A 19,934-nucleotide genomic window follows, 5' to 3' on the forward strand; every position below is an offset into this window, starting at 1 on the left:
GTGAAAATAACACTGGATGTGAAATATTAAATGTGAAATAAAATATGAAACGATTTAAATAAAAACAAAAGATATTTAAATTAATACATGTAAAAAAGTAAAGCATTAAAAAAGAGAAAACTAAAATGATAAATACAAAAATAAATAAATACATTTAATTAAAGATAAAAGTAAAAACATTATGAAATATAAATTCTGAAATTTAATTTGAATGAATTAAAATAAACAATATATGAATAAATTAATACATGTAAAAATAAATATTGCAATCAAAAATGTAAATAATAAATAAATGCAAGAATAAACACATAATGCAATTAAAGAAAATAATAAAATAAAAAATAATGTGTAAAATGCTAATTAAATCAAAAACAAAATTGAGAAATAGAAAATAAATAGAAAAAAATAAATGCCAAAAGAAACAGGTAAATGCAATTAAAAGAACAAGAGTGAAAATAAAAAAGGCTAAAAAAAATATTAAACCTAAAATTAAATATGTCCCCCAAAAGTCATTTAATTTGAACATCTTTGAAACCAGTTTTTCTGGGTAAGAAAGAAATCCATCCGACAAAGAAAATAGCAAAAAGAGATAATTTATTCCCCGTTTTTTTTTTTTGCATCTTGTTTCACAAGGTCAATTTCAAATAAAAATCAAGACTGACAGTCATACCATGAAAATGTAAAAAAATAATACAAATAATATGTACTGTATATATAATTATATCCTTATCAACAATCAGACCACATAATAATAACAATATTGTCGTAAAGAAAACATCAAAAGGGTGACTTCATGCATATAGAACCCTCAGTTACAAACGAGGGATTTTTTTTTCGATATTATTGAAATGAATAACCAAAAGTTGGGAGTCAATTCCTAAAGCTACATGCGACAAATTTCAAAAGACATTCCGTATTTTACATTTACCGCTTCCTCTTTCTATTGCTGCCCACTTCTTAATCCATTCCGAGCACAATAAAAAAGAAAGCTTAAGTCCAAGAGCACTACGCGGGGAAAAAGTCCGGGACTTCGTGTCGTCAGTCTTTGTTTTTAGTGCTTTTTCATCTTCCTTTGTAGAGTTTGCAGTTTGGGCACGTTCTCCGTCCTTGCCGGGCCCTTCCCTCACAAGGTTTTGTCGTTCTCTTTCTTTAGGTGACTGCAAGGTCAAAAAGGAAAAGAGATTAAGGGTAAAGTTGGGAATTTCACAGTTTAGCATACGAGGCTCCGGGATACGGTGTCCCCGTCTGACGAGATTTTCACTTTTGGGTGATTCTTTATAGAAATGTTTACTCTATTTGTGTATACAGACGCTCCCTTTCTTACGTACATTCGACTTACGAATTCCGGCAGATACAATCAATTTTTTCAGGATGTCGAAAAATATACAAACATTGCTGTAAGTTATATTTTGTATTGTGTACACCTTTTTCCGAGTACAGGACATTACTGTAGTGCTGCATTCCGCCCCGTGGCGCTGTGAGAGGTCACCCAGCATCCACCCCAAAGAAGAAATCCGGCTTCTTCCTAGTTCATGTGTAAAAATTCTATACTGTATCTTAAGCGCGCTTAGAACTTTGACATTTTTATTGTTTAATATCTCGTGCATCCATTCAATATGGTTGGTGTAAAGTGGAGACGAGGCGAGCCGTTTCTTTTGAAATGAAAGTGGAATAAGAAAGCTTGATGCGGTTGAGAAAATGGTTGGATCACTTTTTTTCGCCACTCTCTACCACGGAGGAGGACCTCTTATAGCTCATCTTCCAAAAGTAAGTTAAACTCAACTTCATTCATCTTTAAAAATCTTATTATTTTATGAAATGTTGACTTTTTAGTACAAAACAGTACAGGTTACTTATACAAGCCTTAAACATACTTATAAAAACCTTAAACATACAAAATATAGCACTGGAGCAACTTACGAACAAATTCAACTTACGCTCGTAAGTAACAACAGTATGAATAACAGAGCGACGTTGTACAACGTTGCCATGGAGCATTATGGGAATTAGTTCAGCCAAAACAACATAGTCCAACGATTAACCAATTACTTGCGGCTTTAAGATAACAAAGGCAAAATAACGTGATACTATGAGTAAAAATAGTGTGATGATCAGATAAAATCTAATGCCTTTTCTAATGTCATCAGCAGTGCTCCCACTGCCGCAATCCAGGTTCGATTCAAGCACATGTCGTCGGCGGTATTTATCGACTGATCAACTGTTGCTTAAATTGCTTAAATACTTTAATTTACCAACGTAGAACCTCACAAACTTTGAGGTTTTTTCTTTCTGCATCCACCCGCTACTCCACTTGATCAACTTAAGTCACGTCGCACCAAAAAAATAAGATAAAAGACTGTCTGGGTAAATAGTAAAAGGAATGACAACGTAGTCCTTAGAAAATGGCCTTAGTTGTAAATATTGGTGCAACGAAAAGTAGCGCAACACAACAATGGCGCAATGTCTAAAATGGTCATTTGACGCTGACACTTCTGCTGTATGTGGTGACTTGTAGGCCAAACAGCCTACCTGTAGTACTCGTCCTGGGTGAGGGAGTGGTGATGATGGTGGTGAATCCACTGCTGTTCCAGGGCCAGTCTCTGGATTTGCAGCTCTGCGTTTTGGGCCTGCTGCATGGCCTGGAGCTGATGGGCCGCCGACATCGGACCAGTGAGGGAGGACGGTTGGGGCATGTCACGGAAAGGAGCACCTGGGCGAAGTCAAACCGTTAGCATCCCTGCCCAAATATTCCTTAACAATTTTGAGTAAAAAAAGAGCGAGTACATGGACGAGGAGTCTTCTCCTCACCGAACAGCTGTTGGCGGAGCACTTCGCTGTCAGTGAGGGGGTGAGCCAGGATGGGGGCGCCGATCGTCGACCCCGGGTAGGGAAGCCGCGCCAAAGGAGACCCTGACGCCAGCGGGTCCATCAGGGGGTGAACCCCGCCCGCCGCTAGATGCCAATAATGTAATAGGAAATAAAGGAGATATTTAATAGGAGCCAAAGGGACTGCAAAATCTGAGCACTGAAGATTTGAGATCTCGGAACGAGGTAGCATAGTTAGTCGCAGTGGGTACCTGTGTCTTGTTGGTGCAGGTGCAGGTGTGAGTGAATATGGGAATGCTGGTGATGGTGGGGTGTCACGTTCAGCATCTGGACTCCCCCGTTTCCTCCCCCTGTTCCTCCTTCGTTTGCATTGCCTCCTCTACTCCCCCCTCTTTCTCTCTCTCTCTCTCTTTCACGTTCCCTCTCAGCAACAGCCGGTAAAGTTGCTCCGTCCCGTTCTCTTTCCCGCTCCCCGCCGCGATCCCTCTCAAAAGACCCCGGTGACCGAGCAGGTGGGGGGTAAGCCTCAGAAGTAGTTGATTGATTAGAGGGAGTGGGAAAAGTAGAGTTTGGGACTGGGTGATGAATCTGGGTGGAGTTGGCAGTCGCCGGAGGAGGAGGTGGAGCCGCCGGAGGTGCGGCAGGGGGTTGGGTGGTGAGCGGTGGCGCAGATGAAGGGTGAGGAGGGTGTGAAGGTGGTAGTAGCGATGATGGAGGAGGGTTGGACAAGGATTGCGGCGCAGGGGGGTTCGGAGGTCGGGTTACCGGGGCCAGTGTCGGATTCTGAAGGTGCGGTGGTCCAGTTGGAGCCGGGGGAGGAGGGGTGCAGTAGAGTGAGACGTCATTAGCTCCTGCCCCACCTCCCCCGAGGAGCAGTGAGTGGGCATGTGCATGTGCATGCGTGTGGGCGTTAGCATGGGAATGAGAGTGAGCTAGGGCAAGTGCTGCATGGTCATGGATAGACCCTGGTGGATAAACCCGTTCATCGCTCTTAAACTCAAACCCCTGCTTCATGCGATCTCTGTGAGCAGCGACCGCGTGGGGATAGCCAACCCCTCCTAAACCTGAAGACCCGATTCCCCCAGGGACTGGTCCTCCTCCGATGCCAGGGTGGCCCCCAAGACCTGGGCCCCCTTCCAGGCTACCACCGTATAGAAATCCCAAGATAGCTGCAGCCGTTGCAGCATCTGTAGGGAGGTGATGTGGATGGCCTATCGCATGATTTTGGAACTGTGGAAGGTAGAAAGAAGGATGCACGTGAGGATGACCATGATGCATTTGCGGGTGGTGCGCTGTCCGACCAGCTGCCCCGAGGGGCGACATCGCATGAGGGCGAGCGTATTCGCTTAGGGTTCTTAGAGCTGGGGTATCAGGACCGAGATAAGGTCCTCCTATACCGATTCCCAGTGCAGCCTGATGACCGCCAACTACCGCTGACGCACCAGCCATAGACGGAAGGAGAAGAGAGTGGGGGATTGAGTGAGAGAGGTTAGGGTGGAGGTGGTGTGTTGGAGGAAGGTGCGCATGTGGATGTGAGGGGTGATGCTGAACGTGATGCGAGTGGTGGGAGCCTGGGTTGCCGGGGCAGGAGGAAGAGGATCCGGGATCCAGTATAATTGAGGACGAAGAGGGGAAGAAAAGAGATGACCCCTGGCGAGCTGCTGCATTGGCATCTTTTTGTTGCTGGTGAGATAACAACGCAAGATTTAGATTATTTTCTTCACTACTTAAACAAAGCCATTCAATTTTTGCGCTTACCTGTAGATGGCGATCCAGCTCCCGCTCCCTCTCGCGCTCCCGTTCACGTTCCCTCTCTTTTTCTCGTAAATCTCTGGCACGTTGCTCAACCTCTCTCCGAGCTCTTTCTATCACCTCATTCCTCTTTTTCCACAATTTGGAGCCATCTAGAGGAACAAAGAGAATATCGCTTCGAGCACAGGAGTTGCCGCTACCACGGTCGAGGACTTTGTGAAACCTGGACAAGGGACACAGCGATGCAGTTCATCAGGAGTCAATACTTCAAGAATTCTAATTCTTTTTGAAAAACCGAAACAGATTTATTTCAATGACTCGGTCATTACCTTGCTGACTGGCTGGCGTGGATGGGAATGTCGACAGGTTTAGGTTCAGGAGAAGGACTTCTTAGCACTGCCGGTGGACTTTCATTCTCCTCTCGGTCTTCTAGAGGTTCTTCTTTAATGACAGGTGCCAGAGGTGGGCCAGAATCTGAAAGGCCGTCTCCACCGTGATGTGCTGAGTTAGGGGCAGATGTTGTCGAGCTGTTTGTGAGAGGCGGGGGCCCCTTAGAGACATTCAGAGGTGAATGGGATTTGGTATTGCCCGTAGTGGGTGTGCCACTATTGCTATTGCTGTTAGCTAAGCTATTGCCGCCATTCCCATTCGAGTGGTATGTTCCACTGAAGGCCGAGTGGCTGTTCAAGGTGCTGTGCAAAGGAGAAGGGCGACATCCAGGTGAACAGCTGGATGAAACTCCAGGCCCAGGAAGTGGCATGTTGGGCGTGGATGAAGGTCCTGGTGGGAAAGACGAAAATCCTCCAATCTGATTGGTAGATGGGCTTGGTAGCGGTGATACATGTGCTGGAGGAGTCTGGCTCGACTGGTAGAGTGGGGGGCGAACATTGGGTGCTATACCTGGTGGGAGTTGCTGATTATGAGAAGATTGTGATTGGGTATTAGGAGGTTGTTGTAGAGGAGGGGGATAGCTAGCGTTTGGAGGATATACGTGACCGGTCGAGGAGGAAGGAGAAAGAGCAGGAGGTTGGTTTGGACCGCCGCGATTTTGGTATAAAGTAGACTCTCGCAGGCTTGACTCCCTCTCTCTGTCTTTTTGTCCCGACTGGTAGTGCAGATGAGAAGGTTGAGAAGGGTTTTGGATTCCACCAGGCCCTGACAACTCCCTTACAAGATTAGAGGCAACACCAGGTGGGCTGAGATAATCTCTATTAGTTCCAGTAAAGGGAGGTCCTCCTGCACTGAAATCCTTCCCACCGGTGGGAGAATACTCCCTGTGAAAAGGGTCACTGCCAGAGGAAGGGGTTTGCGTCTGGTCTATGGGAGGAGGAAACTCCCGACTGGCTAAGTTTGTGGGATGTGAGTGTGGGGGCAGGGACAAATGAGACGGATGGTTATTGTTGTTTTGGAGTGATACCGGTGGGTCTCGGCTTAGCATCGGGTTTTGACCTATTCCACTATTCAATGTTGGATGGTTCCCTTGAGAGATTGAGTTTGGGATACAGTTTCCGCCAACGTCTCTCGCTTGGCCGCTGAACTCCCCCCATCTGCTCCTGTCTTTGTCTTTCAGATGGCCCCCTCCAGCTCCGTTAGGACCAAATTCCCTACTCTGGTTCGGCATGGAAAACTCTTTTCCTGCATCATGTTCCCTCTCTTGTTCCCTGTCCCGAAAAGAGGGAACAAAGTCTTTTCTATCGGAACCAATGATAGTAGGTCCATCCCTTCCAGAACCTTGGAAGTCTCGGTTTTGACCCAGACCTGAAAAGTCTCTACTCTGGATGTTATTTGGACCGCCATTGTTACCACCAGTGATCGTGTTGCCATTGTTGCCTATGGGAGCAGAAAACTCCCTGTTAAGCTCCCTTCCAACACTCTCACTCCTCACTCCCCTTTCTCTGTCTCCCGCAGGACCCCTCTCTCGGTCACCCCCGGGATACCTCGGAAGGTACTCCCTGTGGGGGTGAGGATGTGGTAGGTAAGAGTGTCGGGCTGAAGGTGGGTTGTAAACAGAGGGAAGTTGCTGTTGCTGCACCGGAGGCTGATGCTGGTGTGCATGGTGGTTGCCAGGGTAACGGTTGTAGCCCCAACTACCCTGGCAAGCTGCTCCCGCGCCACCCTGCCAGCTGGGTGAGCTGTAATGATGGGGGTGAGTGTTGGTTTGGGTTTGCGATTGGGAATGTGGCTGCGGCCCAGTTTGTAACAGAGAGAGGGGTGTGGGTTGGGGCTTGTCCAGGTGCTTTTCTGCCTTTTCCATTTTGTCTCTTTCTATTTTAACCTCGGGGGTGACGTTTTGTCCCCCGAGCTCCAGCGGTTTTAGAGCAGGTGGAGGGGGGAGAGGCAAGGGCAAAGAGTGGGGAACGCCAGGGCTGTTATGGGAAAAATCTCCACCTGGGGCAGATGTCTTTGTCACACATTGTGTGTTGGCTTTGGGATTGATTCTGTTGCCACTAGGCAATGGATCAGGGCCTGTTGGTCCACCATACTCCACTTTGGACATTAGTTTAGAGTCCTGGGAGAAATACGACTTCCTCCCACCAGTGCTGTCATTGGAAGAAGAATCCCCGGCGGAACGAACCGAGGAATTGAGACCAGAGGAGGGGCAAGGATGGATAGGCTTAAGTGCACAGTCCTCGATCCGTACATCTGCATCCGTCTTTTGTTCATCTCCGCAGGGATCCTCCACCCTTCGCGTCCTCCTGTCCTCTGAAGACACGCTTCCCGCTTCTTTACTTTTCCCCAGCTCTCCTTGCTTTGGTGAATCGGGGCCCTCGGAATCAGAGTCCAAGCTCCCCAGGGGGGAAGCCGAGAGGCTCGGGGACGAGGAACGATTGTCCTGGTCAATGTCCCGCCCGCTGCTCACGCTGCTGCTGCTATTGGCGAGGCTCCCGACAACCGAACTCCGACTGCCCTGGGATTGGCCGTCTTCGTTATCGCTCTCGCGGGATTGGCTGGCCGTGGATGTTGGAGGCGGGACTGTGGCTGGAGCCAAGCTGTCAGCGGTGTGTGTTGATGTTGGAGGGTTCGGGGTGGCTGCCGATTCCTGGCGAGAAAATATTATTTGTGGATGGAGGAAAAAATGTTGCGCAAAGATCTATTGCCAGAGGGGATTTCTGCATGGCAAAACTATTAGTTCCAGGTTTATATACGGGCTGTTGAAATGTAAGACAAACCTGAACTTTCTGCCTTTTTGCAGGAGACACAAGTTCCTCCCCCTCGCTCTCGGATGAATCATGGCCTTGTGATCTGCGACTGAAGCGATTCCCGGCCAATTCCTCACCGCCACCTCTTGGCTACAACGATACAATACTTTAAATTCTTCCGTGATGCGTTTGAATACCTTTCGCACCGCTGCCTGGATGTCGAACATGCATCATCTCAGACGTCTTATGTTTATAAATGATCTAGAATAGAATAGAATAGAAGAGGATTCTATTCTATCATCTCAGACGTCTTATGTTTATAAATGATCTACCCATGGTGAAGTATTTTTTTCTTTCAAGTTCTCCCCCCACTATACCCCTTCCCAGTGCTTCACTGAGGATCTATGCTATTGTGCACTGCTCCACCCCCCAAAAGTTATAACAGCAACTAAAAAAAGAAATAAATAACAATTTCTAAAAGTTCCACTTCCATTTTTAACTATATCAACAACATAAATAAATAATTTCAAATAATCCTATAAGTCTAACTTCCATTCTAAATATAATTTAAACATTACATAAAAGAATTTAAAAAAATCCCAAACTCCCACTTTCATTTTTACTCTATTAAAAAATAAAATAACTATTTAAATGAATACACAAAAATGTCTAAGTCCCATTTACATTCGTATTATATTTCAAAACCAAAGAGCTATTTTTTGTATTACAAACAAAAATATATAAATGAACTAGTTAATCAATAACAACTTCTAAAAATCCCACTCTATTATCATTATATAATAAATCCAAAAAAAAGAGCTAGTTAAAGAGCCCGTCTTTAATTGCATTTGTATTACAAACAAAAATAAATGAATAAACTAATTAATAAACAATACTTTCTAAAAAACCCCACTTCTACTGTATTTATATTTAAAATATAAAATAAACAAAATTGCATTTTCTACAAGTCCCATTTCTATTTTGATCATATTGAAAACTAAAATAGATAGACGGACGAATAAAAATGTCTAAAAATCCAACTTCCATTCTAATTATTTTTGACATTTTAATTAAAAACATAAATCAATAAAAGTGGATGGAATGAATAAATCCATCTTAAAATAATCTAAAAATCCAACTTCAAAAAACTTCGCAAATTAATTTTTTAACGATGAAAAATCACATTTCAAAAATGTAGTAGTAGAATAATAATAAAAATCTTTAAAATGTAAATTAATTGTATGATTAAAAACAAAATTTATATTTTCTTTACAGGGAAAATAAGATTTAGAAAATCTAGTCAATTAAAAAAAAAAAAAAAACAATGTTAAGAATTATTTTTTGATATATATTTATATATATATATATATATATATATATATATACCACAGCCATATCCCCCTAGTGGGAGGTGGCTAGAGTCCTTTCTGACAAATATGATTAGGAAAAATGGTAGATTATGTAAAAGTATACTCAGAATGAGTCAAATTATTTTGAAATGGGCAAAGATTTTGCAGCTTTTTATGATATTTGTACCATATATCTATATTATTTAAACTGTCACATGACGGAAACAATATATTATATTTGTATTATTATATATCAATATTATGTACAGTGTTTCCCATAGTATGAAAATCCTGGCGGGCCACCAATGAGTCATTTTTTTTTATCACACTATTATCAGTCACGGTACCAGAGACAAATGTTAATTTCAAATTTTACAAAAATACATTTGGCACTTACAATGAATAGAAGGGCACACATTGATCATAGATCTCTCTTCTCGTTTTTGCTCTAAAAATGCAGTAGATTGATGTGTTTGAATTTGAAATGCACACAATTTTCTTCCAGGGGACCATGCCCCTGGACCCCCACTACACTGTCCACCCACCAGAGTCTCACAAAATTCTAAGGGAAACACTGATATAATATATTCAGACGCCGTCCTACTTACAAACGAAGGAGGTTCCGGACGATGGTTTGTAAGTTGAATTTGTTTGTAAGCTGCTTAAGTGCTATATTTTGTATGTTTAAGGTTTATATTAGTATGTTTAAGGCTTGTATAAGTAACCTGTATTGTTTTGTACTAAAAAATAAACATAAACATAAAGATAAATTAAATTGAGTTTAATTTACTTTTGGAAGATGAGCCTAAAGAGGTCCTCCTCTTGAGGTCCTGTTCGTATCTACCGTTTTACATAAGTCGAATGGTCATAAGTAGGGAAGCGTCTGTATGTATATTTATATTATATATATATATATATATATATATATATATATATATATATATATTTCAAAATCTCAAGTACCCTTCGAGGTGCTTTTCAGTACCATTGGGTTCCAAATACCCCGATTTGGGAACTAGTCTAAATTATTAAAGGGTTCCTACAGCTTAAATTAAAGACTTTTAAAGACTCCTTTTGAAATAAAATTTAAGACCAAGTCGACAAAAACCCACAATTGAAACAAAAAAAAACAAGCAACAACAAAAACACAAGTACTTTTTACGCATAATAAATCAAATGACCTAGCACAGCTTTTAGCCATGGCTACAAAGGTTCGGTGGACAGCTACTTCTCATTAAATGCAGAATTTGCAGGAATGGGCCAGAATAAACATATCCAGGGTTAGGGTAGGGTTACTTTAACTTGATTACTTTCAATTACTTTTGGATTACTCCAATACCAAATATGCTAATAACAGACAAAAGAAACTAAACGTGAATAAAATGACTAAATTTTGTGCAGGCTCGGGGAGTAACGGAATACATGGAACGGCAAAAATGATGTTGGCAAGCTGTTTGGATTTATTTTCATTTTGTTTCTGTCGCATTTTATGTTAGTTTTACCGGAGATCAAAGAGATCAAAGCCAGGAGAGAAAGCTTACCACGTGTTGTGAGTCATAATTTTATTCATATTTAGTTTCTTTTGTCTTTTATTAGCATATTTGGTATTGGAGTAATCCAAAAGTAATTGAAAGTAATCAAGTTAAAGCAACCCTACCCAACCCTGAACATATCTAACCAAGTTGCTATGTGTATTGTGGGTAGACCTAGGACATGATTCTGCACTAAAGGGTCCGACTGAAACCACATCACCGTTTTGATAATTTCCTTAATTGTGATCACGCCAAGATACCAAGAAAGAAAATCAGCGAATTCTTAAAAGACAATCGATAAATGTTACTTAATCTTTATAGTTCGAACAAATATAAATCTTATAAATGTGTTCACATTTTTTAAACTGTGGAAAGTTAGATTTAAACATTATGATGACAATTTAGGCCTTATTTTTAGAATAACAAATTCCATGTCTTTTAAGACTTTCCAAGGATTTGTGGGAACTCTGCCTTACATATATCAAAGAACAGCACTCAAAAAACACAATGACGCCATTTATACCGTCTGCCTTTCGTTGCGCTCGGGTCGAGTGGGGCTCCCGTTCGGGCGTCGACCCCTTCTTTCCTCGCTCGCTCCTCGCCGCCTTCCACTTCTCATGGGCGCCTGCAAAGTCAGGAAACCGGAACGTGGTTATTTTGCTTCGTAGTCGGATTTAAGTGAGCGTCCGTGCGTACCGATTCTTTGTGCGTCCGAGTTTTCATGTTTTTAGCGTGTCCATTTTACTACACAAGACATGGTAGGGACGGAATAGGTTGCTGACTCAATGATGCGGCACAGAGAAACCTGGAAAGGATCACAAATAAAAAATTGTATTACGTTTTTGGACTCAAAACGTGATATTTTTGAGACGTATATGAGAATTTCTTAGAAAATGATAATATTGCTATGAGTCAAGTCATTCAAGTCATGTTTATTTGGGACACCCTTAATCACCAGGGGTTTCAAAGGGCTGCACAGACCACAGACTATTGTTACACCATCCCCTGATCTAAAACCTACATGAAGGCAAGGAAAAACTCAAAATCCTCAGCATGAGGACAATAAAGTAACCTTGAGAATGGACCACACATGATGCAATCCCCCTTTCAAGGAGGACCAGGCTGCAACGGATGTTGCATTAACAAACAATGAACATTAAAATAATTATAGCTTTTCATTTTCTGTTATGCAATTAGAAAAACAAAAGAAAGTCGTACATTCTGGATTCATTAGAAATCCAATGAAACACTGTATTGAAAAATTATTTTATTGTTTGACAGTAATCTTGTTGATTTGGGAGCAGTGTTTGCCATACCATAGGAAGATTGTGGCAGGTCACCAGAGTTTAATTGGTCCCACCAAAGTATGATAAACTTTAATCTTGAAAAAATAAAATATTTTTAAATATACAATATTTAATGGTGTATAACGCGTATTCGTGTTTGACACCCACCCGTGATTTTTTATTAGAAATCGGTATAAAATCTGGTCTCACATTTTCTCAGCTCAAACTTTGCTGCCTGGTGCAACAGGAATCGAATCCAGGTCGCAGCAGTTTGGCCTTACCCTGGTAAAAAATCTACATTTAAAATTTGAAAAATTATGGAATACGGCAAAATTGCAAATCATTTTGGGTATTTTCAAGTACTGTTTTTTCGTCAATAAATGGATGTTATTCATTTGTATTCGTAGACCGAGAGGTCGCAGGTTTGATTCCCAGTTCCAGGTATCCTTGGGCAAGACACTGAACCCTAAGTGACCCGATAAGCAGGTAGGAGACTTGCATGGCTGACGCCGCTATCGGTGTGTGAGTGTGTGTGTGAATTGGTAAGTGTGAAACACATTGTAAAGCACAGTCTTTAGTGACTTGAAAAGCGCTATATAAATGTAGCTCATTTACCATTTAACAATAGAATCAAACCCACAAATGTCTCATAAAATTGTATGGAAAACTCAAAATATTGAGTAATATTTTTCTCTATTAGTTCTGCGGATTGTTGCATACATCTCGGCGTCCTTTTAAGAAAACCAAGTACTGTACACTAAAACCACTCTATCGTTTAGTTTAATCACACTGTTCAACAATTATTTTACAATACTGTATGTTTACATTATAGAAACAATTATGAAAGCAACAAGTATTGCAATGCGATACTAAAAAAATCGTAACAAAATAGTTTTTTCACAGTCAAGTCAAATTTATTTGTATAGCCCTTAATCACAAAAATGTTTCAAAGGACCTCACAGGTTATAATGACACCATCCCCTGATCCGAAACCGACATGCGGGCAAGGAAAAACTCAAAACTTCAGCGGGAGGAAAAAAGAAACCCTGAGAAGGGCCCTCACAAGTGGTAATCCCCTTTCAGGATGACCAGGGGGGAATATATTTAGCATTGGGTAACAGTACACAAACATAGTGAACATTAATAAAAGAGAACAGTGACTTAAATGTAAATGGTCTGCATTAACATAGCGCGTTTCAAGTCACTGAAAGGCTCCCAAAGCACTTTACAATGTGCTTCACCTTTTCACACACTCACACACCACTAGCAAGGCAACTACCTACTTATCAGAGGCAATAGGGATTCTGTGTCTTGCCCAAGGACACATCAAACGGAGAAACCGGGGATCAAACCTGCAACCTCTTGATCTCAAAAGACAAGCGTTTTCCTCCTGAGCTACTGCCGCCCAGATCTTTCTATAGTATTGTCACATGCTGCTGCCCGTCAAATGTCAAGCTTCGGCTCAGGTCTGAAGAGCGGGATGACGCTGCACACCGAAAAACAACGGTGACCAGATGATAAAGGTGCTGAGTCAGATCAGGAGACTACTCCTGCTACTGGTAACAATGAACACCAACACTATCTGTTTCATGTGGGGCAGCAAACCCCAACCCTAAAAAACCGACGGTATTTGCTCAAAACACACCACAGGAAATGGTGCCCCAACAACCATTGTGGTAAACAGATCCTGGAACTGTGAAAGGGTATTAAATAATACACACTGTCCCTTAAAGCATTTGAATACCTGACATGTCTTGCTCCACAGTATTTTTTTCAGTTTTTGTTTTACTGGTGGGGAAAAAACACTAAGGTTAATAGCTCACAACCCTGCTGTTTGTCCCCCACCACCGCAACAAACCAAATCCATTTGTGGTTAACCCACCCAACCAGGTTATAACTAGGGGACTCCACACGTTTATTTAACAGTAATCCCTCCCTGTATCACAGTTTACTTTGCTGTTTCGAAACTTTGCCGATTCTCATCCTGCCTTGTGTTCTGCATTCTGATTAGCTAAACAGTCGCCCCGCCCATTTTCTGCCTGTGTGTCAATAACGTTGCAGTCTTAGTTGTTCATAAATCTTTTTTAATTTTGAGTTTCTCTAAAAGCCATTGTGTCAACAAAATGCCCTGGACCCGCAAAAGCTCAAGAAGGCAGGAGCAGATGCTTTCTATTGCCTACAAAGTTGGACTACTACTCATGCCAAAGGAAGAGAAACTCATTTTCAAATAACTTCAAGTAAAGTGGATCGTTTTGAAACATTCAAAATTAATCTTTAATTCATTTTAATAAGGCCTACCAAACAAAACTGGTAAATATGTAATGATAATATAATATCGTAATATAATTCACTTTTTGAGCCAAATTGGATTTTTTGCCTGAATCAGGTTCCCATAGAAAGCTGCTTATTCTGCACAAGTGCCCAAGTGGGTCCATCAATCATTTTTCATATAACCAATCAATAGTATAGTATAGTATAGTAGAGCAATATTATTTAAATTGTGATTATCATTTAAATTATCATTTAACGGTACAGAAGTAATTTGTAAAGAAAAGGTTTATAAGGTGCAGTACTTTAATTTTTGTTTGGCATCTTTTTTTCCTATCGTCCATATGATGGCGACAAAACAGAATCTGAAGTAAAGTGGTTTGTGTCTGGAGTATTTAAACACAACAGCAAGTTTATTTTTAAAATTATAATTTGACAGTGCAGAAATTATTTATTTGTATTTAGAAAAAACGTTCTTGGTAGGTCTTCAGTAACTTGAAAAGTGCTATATAAATGCAGAGCATTTACCATCTACCATTTACAGCACTTTTATCTGTTAAATATATGCTTTAGCCTGTAAATTGGGTTTGTTCATTGGTTTCAATGTGTAATAGAGCAGTGGTCAGCAACCACTGGGCCGCAGACCGGTCCCAGGCTGAGGCATGTTTCCTACAGGTCGCACAGAAAGAAAAACAGTGGCTTTATTTTTTTGGCTTATAGAAAAGGGAAAGGAAACCAACAAAATCCCAATAAAATGAGATGTGGTCCCTCTCAAATGCGCAGATTGACTGTACAGTAAGAAGAAAATGAGCAGAGTATTACTGCCATCTACTAGTAAGGAGTGTGATTGACATTTTTTATAGCAGTATATTACTGTATGATTTTTCTTCTTCTCCCTGGCCACCTCGCAGATTAACCAGGGATCATCTTCCATACACACGCATACTACTTTGTACAGTAGATGATGCGGCGATAGTTCTACCCAACTGATGTTTCGCAACACCTGTCTTGGGAGTCATTAGGTAAACCAAATCCCCCAAATCCAACCCCTTATGCCGAGCACCAAGCAAGGAGGGTACCAATGTTGTAAGTCTTATGTATGACCTGGCAGGGGGTCGAACCTGCGACCACCCAGTCTCAGTGTGGGCACCCTACCACAAGGCCACTGAGCTGGTATATTACCGTATGATTGATCAATCCAAAAATATTAATGACCACATTTGCACAACAGAGGCAACGGGAATAAAACCTAAATCACAACAATGAGAGCACTGAATCCTAACCACTAGACCACTGGGGTTGTAGATGACATAGGAAAAGGCATACAATTTTATCTCATAATCAAACAATTTTTACGATACTACGTTGTTGAATACGTGGGGCCATGGTTAAAATACATCACTGACAATGTAAACTATGAACATAATCACGATTCACGGATCCCTTAACTTGCTAGGGTTGTCAGGGCACCACTTCTTGTGGTGTTCTTATGGCGGCCCCCATCACTCCCCAGGCTGTTTTTTGGGGGTAAGAGTTTGCTCCCTCACATAAAACAGATAGTACTGTATTCCATGGTTACCAGTATCAAGAGCCTCCTGATCTGACTCAGATACGACACCTTCATCATCTGGTCTCCGTTGTTTTTCACCAGACCTCAACATTGACTGGGAGCTGTGTGACGATACTGATACTGTGTTCCAATTCAATTGGGAAAAGCGATATAAATTTTGGAAATCACATCGTATGATAGGCATTACTTCAATTTTGGCTTCCATTTTTGTTCAAAAACAAACTTTGTGGCGATCATGTTACATGCATATTTTTGTGTCTGTGTTTAAATTGTTTATGTATTTAAATCAATTACTATACTAATCTAAAAACGGATGTGGTGCTTCAAAAGGTGGGAGGAGCTTAATATAAATATAAAACTTATATCTCTGTATTAAATGTTAAAGTGTCTGCGTTTATATAGCGCTTTTCAAGTCAATGAAGACCTCCCAAAGCGCTTTACAATGTGCTTCACACTTACCCATTCACACACACACTCACACACCAAAAGCGGCCATGCAGCCATGCAAATTAATTAATCATTTATTTGAATAATTGACCCTACAGTAACACTAAACAAACACTACAAATAGAACTTGGGAAAAACTACGAAAATACTCTTTTGAAAAAACTAGTAATTAATAAATACAAAAAGAAATGTTTCTTCTTTGCTAGTTTTGACTATCGGGGGTTCTTTTTAGAACGCAACCGCTGCGAAAAACGAGGGATTACTCAACTCATTTGTGTGCAAAAAATGGCCGCATCCATTCATCCAATAGCTGCATATTGAATGAGAAGATATAAATAGTACCCTGATGAGTGAAAGTGTCATTTTTAGCAGTGTGTACAAACAGCGTGCCGCGGTAGACATGACGGTGCATGAATTATTAGTGCACGTTGCGGTACGTAAACGTCGCACGATCTCAAAAAGCCGATGAAATCTGGCGTGCACGATACAGGTGGCAACTGACATCGGCCCGCAATGCTCCTCAACTTGCACACACAAAAACAGAAATGATACCACTGCAGTGTCATTGATACGGAAAAACACATGCACGGATGAAAGGGAAGGCAGTAGCGGAATGATTGCATCAAGCACCGGCTTGCTTTTTTTTGGGGTAGCTTTGCAGGAATGTGCACGATGACAATAAGGCACAATGGAAAAGGAAGAAGGGGGGGGGGGTGCAATGATGGCGGTGTAGATTCCAAAACACACAGCATAAGCATGTGTTATATTGCGCCCCCCCTTCCTTTCCTCCTCTTAATTGTGCTTACCTTTAATATCCAGCGATGCGCTTCTTTCCTCCCCTCACTCCCCCTTATTTATTCCTCGCCCTCTTTTTTGTCGCCACCTCATGTTGCACGACACAAAAAAAGAGAGAAGAAGAAGAAGAAGCGGTGGCAACAATGCGGCTGAATTCGGTGGAGGAAAAAAACTGAACTGTACAAATTGATGCGTATGTGCGCTCGTTTCTACCCCACCCCCTTTTTTAGACGCCCCCTCCCCTTTTCTCTCCCCCTTCTATTCCTCCAAGACGACTTTTTATGTATTAGTGATATATCGTTCGCGAACGAAACGGCTGTATAGGCGGACTCTTTCTTTTTTCGTTTTCTCTCTCTCCTGTATATTTCCCTCATCTCCCTCTCTTCTTTCTTTCTCCCCTTTACACTCTATTCTCTTTTTTCTTTTTCTCTTTCGTTTCTTTCTCTATCTAACCTTTCTCTCTCCTTTCTCTCCATTTTCCCTCCCTCTTTCTTTATTCGGTCCCTCTCATTTTCTCTCTCTCCTTTCTTCCCTCTCTCCTTCCTTCCTCTTACTCTTGCACCTTTATCCCTCCTTCTTTCTCTACTTTTTATTTCCTTTCTATTTTTTTCTCTCCTCTTTTGCTCTATTTTTTCTCTCTCTCTTTTTGCTCCCTTTCTTTGTTTGTTTGTTTCGTTTCTTCTTTCTTTCTTTCTTTTTTATTGGGAGCCGGCTTCCAACCAATCAAGAGCCGGTGCCCTTCGAGACACTTTTTATTCCTTTGTGGTTAGTCAATATTCATTTATTTTCTCAAGGAATTCTCTGTTGTTATCACCAGTGCAAAGGTATTGATATTTTTTTCTTTTGCGATCTAAGTATATATATATATATAAGATATATATGATACATAAGTATATATCAGTTTGTTTGTGTGTCTGTCCACCCAAGAAAAATGGGAAGGAGTTTAGACCACTACATTCCACAGTCAGTCAGGTAGGTTACCCTAGATGTGAAAAATGCCCAAAAAGCAGACTGTGTACTTTTTGTTTTGTTGACTCTGCATTTTTTCCCCAGATTTAAACAGTTCAACTGAGGTTGCAGATTGAATCTCAGGGGGAAGAGCATTCCACAGCACTGGGGTCCAAATGGAGATTGCTCTAAAACCTGTGGATTTCTTCTTGGTTCTTGGGATCACTAGTAGACCAGCATTTTCAGAGCGAAGGTTCCGGACCGGAACATAGGGGTAAATCAAATCTGAAACATATGAGGGTGCAAGTCCATGCATAACTTTGTATTATACCAACAAAACCTTAAAATCACATCTTAAGATAACAGGGAGCCAATGTAGGTTAGCTAAAATCAGGGTAATGTGATCGAGCTTTCATGTCTTAGTTAAAAGCCTCGCTGCACCATTTTGTACCAGCTGCAGGCTCTTGATTTTGGACTACAGGGGACCAGAGAGTAGTACATTACAGTAATCGAGACAGGGGGTAACAAACTCATGAATTATGATCTCAATATCAGACTGGGACATAAACCAGTCAGGTAGTTTACCCCAGATTGGAAAATGCCCATAAAACTGACTCAGCACTTTTGGTTTTGCTGACTCAGCAGTTTTTCACAGAAAGACGTTCTCCTATTCAATGCCAGAACAACATTCAGTTTCAATGCATTGTCTTGCAGACAGTTAGAAGGGTTGACCAATGTGTGAAAAATGCCAGATAAAGTTAACTCACTTTTGGTTTTGCTCAGCATTTTTTTTCCTGAAGGATATTGCACTCTCCTAGGCCAGAATGAAATTGAATATCAACACCATCATTTGCAAGCAGTGGGAAAGGTTACCCCAGATGTGAAAATTGCTCCCGACCAATCGAGAGCCCCTATAAGGTCGCTTTTTTGTGATTGGTCAATATGCATACTTTCTATGGATCCTGTGTCTTGTTTTTAAGTTTGTATTTTATCATATCTATTTGTTGATCTGTACATATCCTCATTTATATTTCCTGTGTCTTTCGGGGATGTATTTTACCACTAGATTTTGTTAAACAGATTTAAAATTTATTCTTGTGTGTTATAGTTTAAAAAAAATGTTTATATTTGAAATAAAATATGTATTGGCTTAATCATCAAAACAGGTGCTGGGATAATTTAAAACAAAATCTACTATAAGTTATCTAATTGTATTACAGATTAAAAGATAATTATGAAGTCATTTTTGTAAATAATGGTACATAACAATTAATGAAACATTAATTAAAGCAACAACAAAAATCTGATGAGCCCTTTGGAAGGTGAAAGAGCCGGCTCTTTTAAGTGAGCTGAGCCAGAAGAGCCAGTTGTCTTTAAGGCACATTTTCTCATGGGATTTGTCTATTTCCTTTTTATTCAGGGATTCTGTGTTTTTCTTTTCTTTTTCTTTTTGCTAGATTTTTCTTTTCTTTTTTTTTGCATTGTTTTCTTTCTTTAGTCTCCTTTTCTTCTCAGTAGCCTAGATGGTAAGGCGCCCGCTTTGAGACTGGGAGGTCGGTGGTTCGCGCCTCGGCCGAGTCATTCCTAAGACTTAAAAAGTGGTCGGCGGCGCCCTCTGTTGGCTGCGGCTGCATCGGCTCGCTACAACGGGTCAGGTGTAATCGACATTTCGTTCTGTGTACATTGTTACACAGAATGACAATACAAGGAAATTATTATTATTATTATTATTATTCTTTTATTCTTCTTTACTTTCATTTTTCCAATCTTTTTACTTTTTATCTGCTTATTTCTCTAGCTTTTTCTTCATTTCTCCCTTCTTATTTTATTTTGTCTTCTTTTTTTCTCATTCCCCCAACGTTTTAACCCCTTCTTTTGTCGCTATTTTACTTATTTCCGTTTTTCTACTTTTGTTTCTTTTTCATTTTGGTCTTCTTTTGCTTTTTCTTCTGTGCTTTTTCAAAGTAATTTCATGAGTCATTTTACATAGTTACTGCTCACCTTTTGAGTCAGCCAAGCCT

General features: G+C 40.9%; 1 protein-coding gene across 4 annotated transcripts; it reads right to left on the bottom strand.

Annotated features, from left to right (window-relative positions):
• Positions 1 to 577: 577 nt before the first annotated feature.
• Positions 578 to 17,164, bottom strand: atn1 (atrophin 1). 4 transcript variants are annotated; one of them, XM_088326839.1, is made up of 10 exons: positions 16,977 to 17,164; positions 11,296 to 11,404; positions 11,123 to 11,224; positions 7,749 to 7,868; positions 4,908 to 7,618; positions 4,585 to 4,801; positions 3,078 to 4,509; positions 2,809 to 2,952; positions 2,530 to 2,710; positions 578 to 1,157 (listed from the first exon to the last, which is right to left on the bottom strand). In XM_088326839.1, the coding sequence occupies exons 2-10, from the start codon at positions 11,320 to 11,322 to the stop codon at positions 1,124 to 1,126; spliced, it is 4,968 nt and encodes a 1,655-aa protein (XP_088182965.1). In that variant the 5' UTR covers positions 11,323 to 11,404; positions 16,977 to 17,164; the 3' UTR covers positions 578 to 1,123. The 4 variants fall into 4 exon arrangements, 3 of the variants coding, with proteins under 3 accessions (XP_088182965.1, XP_088182964.1, XP_088182966.1); XM_088326838.1 differs by having other exon boundaries at positions 2,785 to 2,952; XR_015849527.1 differs by lacking the exon at positions 578 to 1,157 and having other exon boundaries at positions 2,562 to 2,710; positions 2,785 to 2,965.
• Positions 17,165 to 19,934: the final 2,770 nt, after the last annotated feature.

Source organism: Urocampus carinirostris, chromosome 2, assembly GCF_059441175.1.
Source record: "Urocampus carinirostris isolate Australia breed hairy pipefish chromosome 2, RoL_Ucar_1.0, whole genome shotgun sequence".
NCBI classification, from domain to species: domain Eukaryota; kingdom Metazoa; phylum Chordata; class Actinopteri; order Syngnathiformes; family Syngnathidae; genus Urocampus; species Urocampus carinirostris.